The 9,466-nt window shown below is 34.7% G+C and overlaps 1 protein-coding gene across 1 annotated transcript in view; it reads left to right on the forward strand.

Moving 5' to 3' along the window:
* Positions 1-96: 96 nt before the first annotated feature.
* The window catches only part of LOC110465296, a 36,998-nt gene continuing 27,628 nt past the window's right edge, over positions 97-9,466 (forward strand). The window contains exons 1-3 of the mRNA XM_021521008.1: positions 97-109; positions 665-852; positions 8,777-8,940. Coding sequence (XP_021376683.1) covers positions 97-109; positions 665-852; positions 8,777-8,940 — 365 coding nt within the window. The remainder of the gene's footprint in view (positions 110-664; positions 853-8,776; positions 8,941-9,466) is intronic.

Genomic DNA, 9,466 nt, shown 5'->3' on the forward strand with positions numbered 1-9,466 from the left:
CTAATGAGAATGTCGGTACAAGGTTAACACTAATGAGAATGTCGGTACAAGGTTAACACTAATGAGAATGTCGATACAAGGTTAAAACTAACGAGAATGTCGGTACAAGGTTAGCACTAATGAGAATGTCGTTACAAGGTTAACCCTAATGAGAATGTCGGTACAAGGTTAACACTAATGAGAACGTCGGTACAAGGTTAACACTAATGAGAATGTCGATACAAGGTTAACACTAATGAGAATGTCGATACAAGGTTAACACTAATGAGAATGTCGATACAAGGTTAACACTAATGAGAATGTCGTTACACGATATGCACTGATATAATGCCAGAACTAATTTATTAGGTCGATACAAGGTAAATATTTATTATAATGTCGGTACAAGATGAAGATTAATCACAATGTCGATACGATGTTAGAATAAATTAGAATGTCGGGACAAGATTAATACTAATACTAGTTAGGTCGGTACAAATTAAGACAAATTGGGATGTCGGTACAGGGTGAGGATTATAAGAATGTCGGTAAATTGTAAACACTAATTATAATGTCGGTTCAGGTAGTTAGGTAGGTACAAGGTAAATACTTATTATAATGTCGCTTCAAATGTATGGTCTCTTGCAAGGTATGTTTTGTTTCTCTCAGTATTTGATTTTTGCAGCATGCACATTCAAGAAGCTTGTGTTCCGTGGAGCCAGTCATATCATAGGCGGTACTGGCGGTATCGCCAATCTCTGGGATTCCAGTTTTACTTATAACGAGAACAATGCCGACGCTAGAAATATTGGGTATGGAGGACATTATAAGTCAAGCGAAGTGGACACATGGGACACATCGACATTCAACAAGGTATGGATTTGCATGTTTTGAACTAGAATATGTTTTCACTTAAAATGTCAATGTTATATATTTTAGGCAGACATCATTATTATTGTCTTTGTGTCTACAATAAAAAAAAACAAGCTCTTTAATCAGCTTTTCTTACAGCAACATCATGCACCATTCTTAAATTCGCGTCACATTCCAAATGCATAATACTCTGTAAATGTTTTTTCCCTCCTTGCTCCTATCAACAAATCCGTATATATCTTAATCAGAACTTTCCGAATGACTGATCAAGACATATAGCCAGTTAGAAAACCTGATTTGGTGATCTGTACAAAATTGTTCCGGGGGCACCTTAGGGATTTATCAAGTTACAAAACAAAACACCAATTATAATTATCTTTTGCATTGTCTGTCAACACATTCTTATACTGTCCTTATTTTTGTATTGCACGGACATGAATCACCGATATCAGTGTAAATTCGCCATTCCATGCCCATATACAAAAAATAAGAACGAGGATAAGTGCCTTGCTGCGATTTCTATCGTGTGATAGACTCATTGCCAACCTATTAACCACCGACAATGTAATATTTACTCCAGTACAATTGTAGTTATCCCTAATGCTATAAATAAAATGTTAAGTCAAGTCTTATATTTACATTTTTATCCTCGTTTAATTTAAGAAAAAGATATTTTGCTGAAAACAACTTCATTCTTGTAACAGCATATACTTCCATTGTCTTTGATACCATAGCAACAAAACACCACTAATTACAATCATGCAAATATATATCATAAAAACAGAAAAAAATGTATAAAAAGAAAAAATCTCAACAACGAGTCTTAGTACTTTCATCTCGACAAAGAGATTCTTCAGACAATTTATTGAAGTAAATATTATGACGTCATAAACTATGACGTAACATACCAGTTCGCTGATACATAGCGAAATCACAGCGATGTAAATACATAATGCTGGTCTAAAGTTAAAGAGTACTATTTGTTAGGATTTAGATTTACTATTGATGCTATTATTTATGAATCAAAAATAACAAAATAAAACATTCCCTGTGAGGAGCGAACTTCGTAACATTATATTACTGATCCGACACACTACCGATGTCACTATAACGGATCAAATACGGTAGCGTAAATGTTCAAATATAACTCTTCTATAGACAAAGAAAAAAACCCGATAAAAAACACTGATCGGAACACGCGTATGCGCATCCTTTCAAATACAGAAGTACTCTCTGCCTGAAACGTGTCATGAAGTAAGAACATTATAAAATAGTAGTCAAACAGTATTGTTTAAACGTGGTCTAAGACGTCTGATGAATTCAGCTTCCTTACCCTCACGTTTGATTGTTAAAGGTAGAGAGTACTTCTGCATTGATTATTGTTATATTATTGTATTTTGTATTACATGGTCGGTTTATTCATGTAAACATAATATAACTATGTTACTACGATACTACATACGTCGCCAGTGTAACCCATGCAGTTTTTTAATATTAATATATTTTTTAGAATATTAAAAACATATATATTTGGTAGACTTGGCTTCATCTCTTAAAAACATGCAGGCCATACAAAGTCGATGTGTCACGTATGGACCATCCATAATGACATTCAAAAGCCAATTACAACAAATATATACAGTACTTCATCCGCTACTATGATAATACCCAATATGTGGTGCTAAGAGGAAAGTACATAGTTAAGCATTATATGTTGATAATGACCTTTATCACAACAATGACAAATGATATTTACCAAGAGGCAGCACAATACATGTACATAACAGGACACATTTAACGAATTGAATTTCGACTAATGGTAAGGACTTATAGTACAATATTAAGGAATCTGTGTGATTGAAATATAACATCTGATATATTTGTGACAATATGTTTGTTTTTGGTGTCATTACAATTGCCACAGCCATGTAGCAGGACCTTTATACTAAGGTGATTGTGTACATCATACATTGCGATTCTGCTGTAAAATGTGGCGAATATTTATTTCTATTTATACCTATTACACTCCAGAAAATAGTTTGACACAGTTTCATATTTTGGTTACATTCACAATGAGGAGATTCAATCAAATGGTCTTAATAAAGGTCGTAATTTAGATAACTTTCACCATTTCTTACAGTTGTGTGACCGCACAACGCACCAAAAATACCGTGCGCACACCGTGCATACTTCGTTCACACACCGTCCGCACATCGTCCACATATGGTGCGCACAACTGTGCGATTTAACAATCGTTCGTCCCGTTGTGCGCTTCTCTTCGCACAACTGTGCGATTGGGTACAATTTGTAGATCAATTTTACGGAATGAAAAAAATACGGAAAGCTCGTATGCAATAATGAAAACTGTATATATAACTTTAATTTCTCATCACAGTCATGAGGAGTATGTACAGTTTTACAATGCGTGTTACACATCATTACAGTGACCATTGAATGGGTTTGGCTCCAAGGTAACAGAACAGGTAAATAAAAATTCGATGAGTGACTGGAGTTTTACCTGGCCTTGACCTTACACATAGAGCTGATATGCGATACCGTACGTTTAGTATTTGTTATTTGTATTCGGTTTGCCTATAGCTCCCCTTCACCTGGGTTTTCACACCTTTGGCCCTACCCGACGAAATACGTAAGCGCCCCGGGCGGGGGAAAACAACGGTCCAGGTACATGTACAAAGTGGCTATGTTTACCTGTATACGGGACTGTGTTGTAATTTCATATGTGTCGATTAAGGTCGTTTGAAAAATACTGAAAACACAATTTCTAATTTTAAGAAAATATAGACATAAAGATAAGCTTATAGATGTAACTAGAATATAGAAAATTGTATTTCTTTACACACGAAACCGTATATATTGTTAAGGCATTCCTTAATTTACACCAACCACGATTGTTATCGCACATCGTTCGTCCATCGTGCACACAAATGCGCGCAAGCAATGATCGTCCAACTTTTTATCGTTCGCACATCGTGCACACATCGTTCACACATCGTGCACACACTGTGCACACACCGTGCGCACACCACACATCGTGTAACGTTGTGCGATCCCACACCTGTAGCTGGCAAAGAAATACGTTTATGTTGCGATTTCCAGAAAATTTGCAAACATCAGTTGTTTCAGATTGAACATTATGATTTTGACATAAACAGCGTATAAACTGCTTAGTAGAAAATATATCATGAATACCAGGAGCAATTCTATAAAATGCATTAAACATGTAAAGGAAACAACTTTCATACTAATTAAGAATACGACATAATGGGATATAAACTATTCTAAAAGTTCTCAAAGGATATCTATCTAGATTATCATCATGGAAGTAGGGTCCAATTATTTCCTTTGGGTAATTTGGTGTTTCATTATTCATAAATATCAGGGTTTATTTCTTCTATTATTTAATATTTCTCATCCAATCTTTTGATAGAATATATCATGTGATGTCCCTCAGCGTTGCCTGTAACTAATATGGCTGCCTCTAGCTGAGCAGATTCTTTTTTAACTGGAGTACAAGTATCGCACACTACATCAGCATTGTCCAGTATAGGTCTTATGTCAGATGTATATAAAGCATTAAGAGATTTTCTATCTACTTTTTCGCTGTAATAATCTCAAAATATTTATCTTTTTAAAGGTTTTTCATAGATGTGAAAAATAGGAAGATTCATTATAGTATTTTCAGGTATTTCAGGTTAGACTTAGATGTTTACGTATTTTATATTCTATAATTGGTTCGTCACCAGGACCAGTTCTATTTAATCTATGAAAGACATTTGAGTAACACTCAATTGATATTTCAGAATCTGGAATTTTGGGAGTAAGATGTGTTTCGGTTATACAAAGCATATCGCTTTCATTCTAGTTCACATTTAATAATATCAGTTTAATATCGTATATTTCTTACAGTGAGGTGAGATATTGCGCGACTACGTAGAGGACCTGGGTTAGAATGTATATCATTAGAACAAATCAGTAATTTGGCATCTATCATTAAAAAGAAACACAAGTTTTCTTTAGACTGAATAGATACTGCGAACATGTATTAAATATGTATATATAAAAACATTTAAGTGTGTTCCTCCTGGATCTCATGTGTGTCCCATAGGGTGTTGGTGATGTTTTATCAGTAATCATTTAACACATTTTCATGACATGAAAAGGACACATGATACATGTATAGCAAGTATCTATTGGGCAAAGACAAAATACTGGTCAGACACAGATGGGTATTGGCAATATTTATAAAAAGAAAGGGTTTGTAAAAATCATAATAACATGAAACACATATATTCACATAATGAATAATTACATATACATGATAAATTCTGAGCGAGTCTGTTTTACAGCATGGATTCGGACTACAGCAGTGTGACATGTACGACTGTATATGTCCTATAGATAATAGGACAAGCTAAATCAATTACGTTCTTCAATGTGTTATGTATACATCAATTCAATACAAACATTACATTGACTATGATGGAAGAGAGATATGTCTTGCTTACCTTAAAGAGGAATAGACTGTGTATACCGTCCATATTTGTCAAAGGTCTGAACTATTGCGAGTCTCTTTCCTTGCATTGAAACGTGAAATTAACGATATTGATAAAATTTGAGAAAGACTACGCCAGTTATTTGGCAAAAGGAGGTGACGTAATAAGCATCATGGAATTCGAAATTGAAAACCAAACTCAAGTTCGTATTTGAAGACCCAGATAAATAAACAAAACTCAGTTATTTGCATTAACATTATGTGGATGTGTCAACAGACAAATTTATGATAACTTATTTGAGCAATTTAACAGCATTACATTTCCTACTTCCAACAAGAAACAAGCGTGTTGATAACCAAGAAAATATATATAATGCAAAAGACGCAAGTTAATCATGCTTTACTTTTTTAATGTTGCTCAATCACGATATTATCAAAACATTAATCATCAGTGTTTCTGTCGTATTTTGACTCTGCGTACCTCATAAATAGAGTTAATAGATTAATGATGTATTTGTTTTCTGTTTAAATGTTTGCCTTTTTTACTCTATACGCTATCACACCTTATAAGAAACTAAAAAAGATAAAAACAAAACTTATCATGTTCTCTTAATATGAGAGCTCTTACAACCCTAACCCATAAAGGCACACGGCAAAAAAATACTATTACATGTACAAGGTTCCCAGCTACATGAAGCATCTTTGCAATGAAAAAACACACCAAGATGAACGAAATGGTTTAATAATTGAGTTTGGTTGGCAATCGAAAGGAGGCAGGTAAACCATCATACAGCTTTTAGCACACGAACGCATATGCACACATGTAATACACATATGGGGACACCTCCGTATTGACATTAACCATAAACGGACAGTTAAATCTTATATAACCTAACCGATCTCGGAGTATCATGATTTCAATGCCGGATTTTATCAAAGGATATAACTAATCATTCTTGTTGGTCGGTAAGTAGCGCACATGGGGTCTCAATGTAAGAGTAAAACAGGAGAACGGGGAGAATGACCAAATACATTTTAAATCCGATCAGGGAATCAAAACCCGGCTATTTTGGTAAAAGGCGAGTGGGCTATCTACGGCAGCACCCGAACACCTTTTTTATTGTTTGTTACTCAACAACCATATACACTCAAACACGTACTCTTTACTTATGTAGTTCTTTAATACGCGAATACGTATGTGTTTTAACATGTTGAACTCGCACTAAGCTTCCATGTGTATGTACATGTAAATATATGTGTCTTAACATTTGTTCATACTGAACACATGTTTTGTAAACGTCTGGGTATTGCATCAATTAAGGTAATAAACTTCTATCCGCTGAATACATTCTTTGGTCACTTTTTTACGGGATAGTGTTTTGCATAAATGAATCTGTATTTTTCTGAAGGAAGATTTTATACATTGTATATGTTTATTACATATATGCCAATGACTAATCACCGCCATGTGTACCGCATGCAGTCCTTGCGAAATACCTTCAGAGCAACCAACCCAGTCTAATGCTCAGAATAATCATATGTTTTATCTCACAGTGACTATACTCCGAGGGAAAAGGAACGTCCACGACGAAAGTACAATTTCATTTTTATTGAAGCCAACAGACTATGCAGGACATCCATTCTAAGTATAAGATCGGGGAAACACGTGTCAGCGTCTCCAAGTACCATGTTACTGAGGCCAAATGATTCAGAGAAAGTACAAAATAATCAGGGCCATTTTTTACAGTGATTAAGTATAACTAGAGTAAAGATGGTGTTATATGTCATCATCAGGATAAGTGGTTACACAACTTTGCATGTTACCCAACTCCTCAGCATTTGAGATTCGGCACTAAAAAGTATTAACATCGCGGAGTGATCTTAGTTTATATGCCGGAACTGTTCCGCCACTCATTCAGGATTGATGACAGACAGATAACGGGTTCGTGATGAAAGTTTTTATTCGTTTTTAACAAAACACCGTAAGAACTACAACATACAGAAATACAGCAATTTCACACACTGGAAATGCACAAAATACCCAGATTAAATATTGGAAATATGATGCAAATAAAGATCGTAGGTGAATTTGACAAAATGTCCTATTAATATACATGCACAATTCAAGTTGAGTGCATTACCACATTGCATAGGATGATGTACTATGTTATCATTGAATGGTCTCTGATAGTATGCGAAAATACCATCGGCAAATATTATTACATTGATTTAAAATCAACTGTACAGGCTTGTTATTATTGATACAGCAAATTCCCTTTTATTACAAAAATAATGCAAGGAAAATTTGTTTAATGATAGAACAATCTATTACAATTTAGTTCAGGGGAATTATAACAGTACTTATAAACTTACGCTGTGGCGACACCAAGGTCGAACCAGTTACAATGATGCATGGCACCGGGACATTGATAAGTGTAGACAAACTCTCTACAAGAATATATATGAACACTGTAAGATATATTACAACCTGTTACAAAAATGGACAACTACATCACCGGCACCTTCATAAGGGGATCTAGATTAATTGACGTGTCTACTTCATTACTGACAACTACATAACAGGCACCTACATTATAAGATTGACTAGTGTGCCTATTTTAATACTGATGACTTGAAAATGGATATTAAATAACACACAAACTTTCATATTACATATAGCTACATATACAATCATTGTTCAGTCGTAGTTCACTAACATACTAAACATATACAATAGCTATCCACACGTGTTGCATGACAGGAAGTTGGGGCGAAGTCACTTTCCGATTGAACCGCTTCACCGCTACATTACGACAAAACTCAGGAATGCCACATCTTGAACATGGATTGATTCATTTCAGGCTGATCTATAAAACGACAGATATAGTAAAATTGGTTCTAATATCATACAAACTTACAAATTTCACAGATGCCACCTTCCATGAAAACAGGCGGTATTTTTCTCTTTGAAGTACGAAGCCTGGAGTAAAGGGAGATAAGTTTAGGTAGCACAACACAATAAGGGCTGCCGATCCAGCACAGGGACAATACTAAACTTTGATAGTAATTGTGTAAACTGTGATTAAATATGGACTACAGTACCTACTATATTAAAATAAATAAATAAATAATCTATATTTTATTAATTCTTTCTGACATAGAATTATCATTTGTCGCTTAGGATTGTCTACAGATGCTAGCGGTAAAGGGATTCAGTTCAAGTGTTGTCAGCTTGATGAGTCGCGTCGCATGCATGGGTTTTGTTGATAAAAAGGTAATAAACAGAAAACCAAAATTAATAGTATCTTCAGAAATACCAAATGCATTTCAATTGTGTTGCTAATATTTTTGTTATTACTGAAGACACTGTTATTATCCTCTATATTATATATGTATATGTTTTATTTCTAGGTCCGATTGGAGGTGATAAAGTCAGGTGTTGAACAGATGTACTTCGAATTCAATGTTGCTGGGACTAATAAGTTAAGTTGGTTTCACAGAAATCACCTCACCGCGTCTTCGATTGATGTGACTGACCAACTGCTCATATACATCTACAGATATACACATTATGGGTAATGTATATTATGTTCTGTTACAACAGAAACTCCACTGATCATTTGAAACAAAACAAAGCGGTATTTGTCCTGCATTAACATTTCCCCTAACTAATCGAACCAAACTTGTGATTTACCATAGCAGTTTATATAGAGGGCATGATGTTATGTATTATACAAATGAACATCTCAGTGAATAACTGATTCCCAATGTAAACTTAACATTTAAGCCGTGGTTTGTTTTCTGTCCTGTATTATTTTGCTATTTGTCTATTATGGTTGTATATCTTTGGTATCGACGAACAACTTAACGAGTTTTTTTCTATATTGTCACGTCAAAGAGATAATGTTTTAAATCTTAATGTAGCTGTTTTGTTTTTATGGGATTTAAATGCTCAAAGAAATATTTGAGCATTTAAATCAGCTGCATAGAGCTGCTTTCATTCATTATATATTGCCAAAGTGAAAACGAAAATACATATAAAACGGTTGTGTTTTGTTAGACATGCCCTAGCATCACGCGGTCTCTGCCTGAGGGGGGGGG

Source organism: Mizuhopecten yessoensis, unplaced genomic scaffold (genome assembly GCF_002113885.1).
Source record: "Mizuhopecten yessoensis strain PY_sf001 unplaced genomic scaffold, ASM211388v2 scaffold11069, whole genome shotgun sequence".
NCBI classification, from domain to species: Eukaryota; Metazoa; Mollusca; class Bivalvia; order Pectinida; family Pectinidae; genus Mizuhopecten; species Mizuhopecten yessoensis.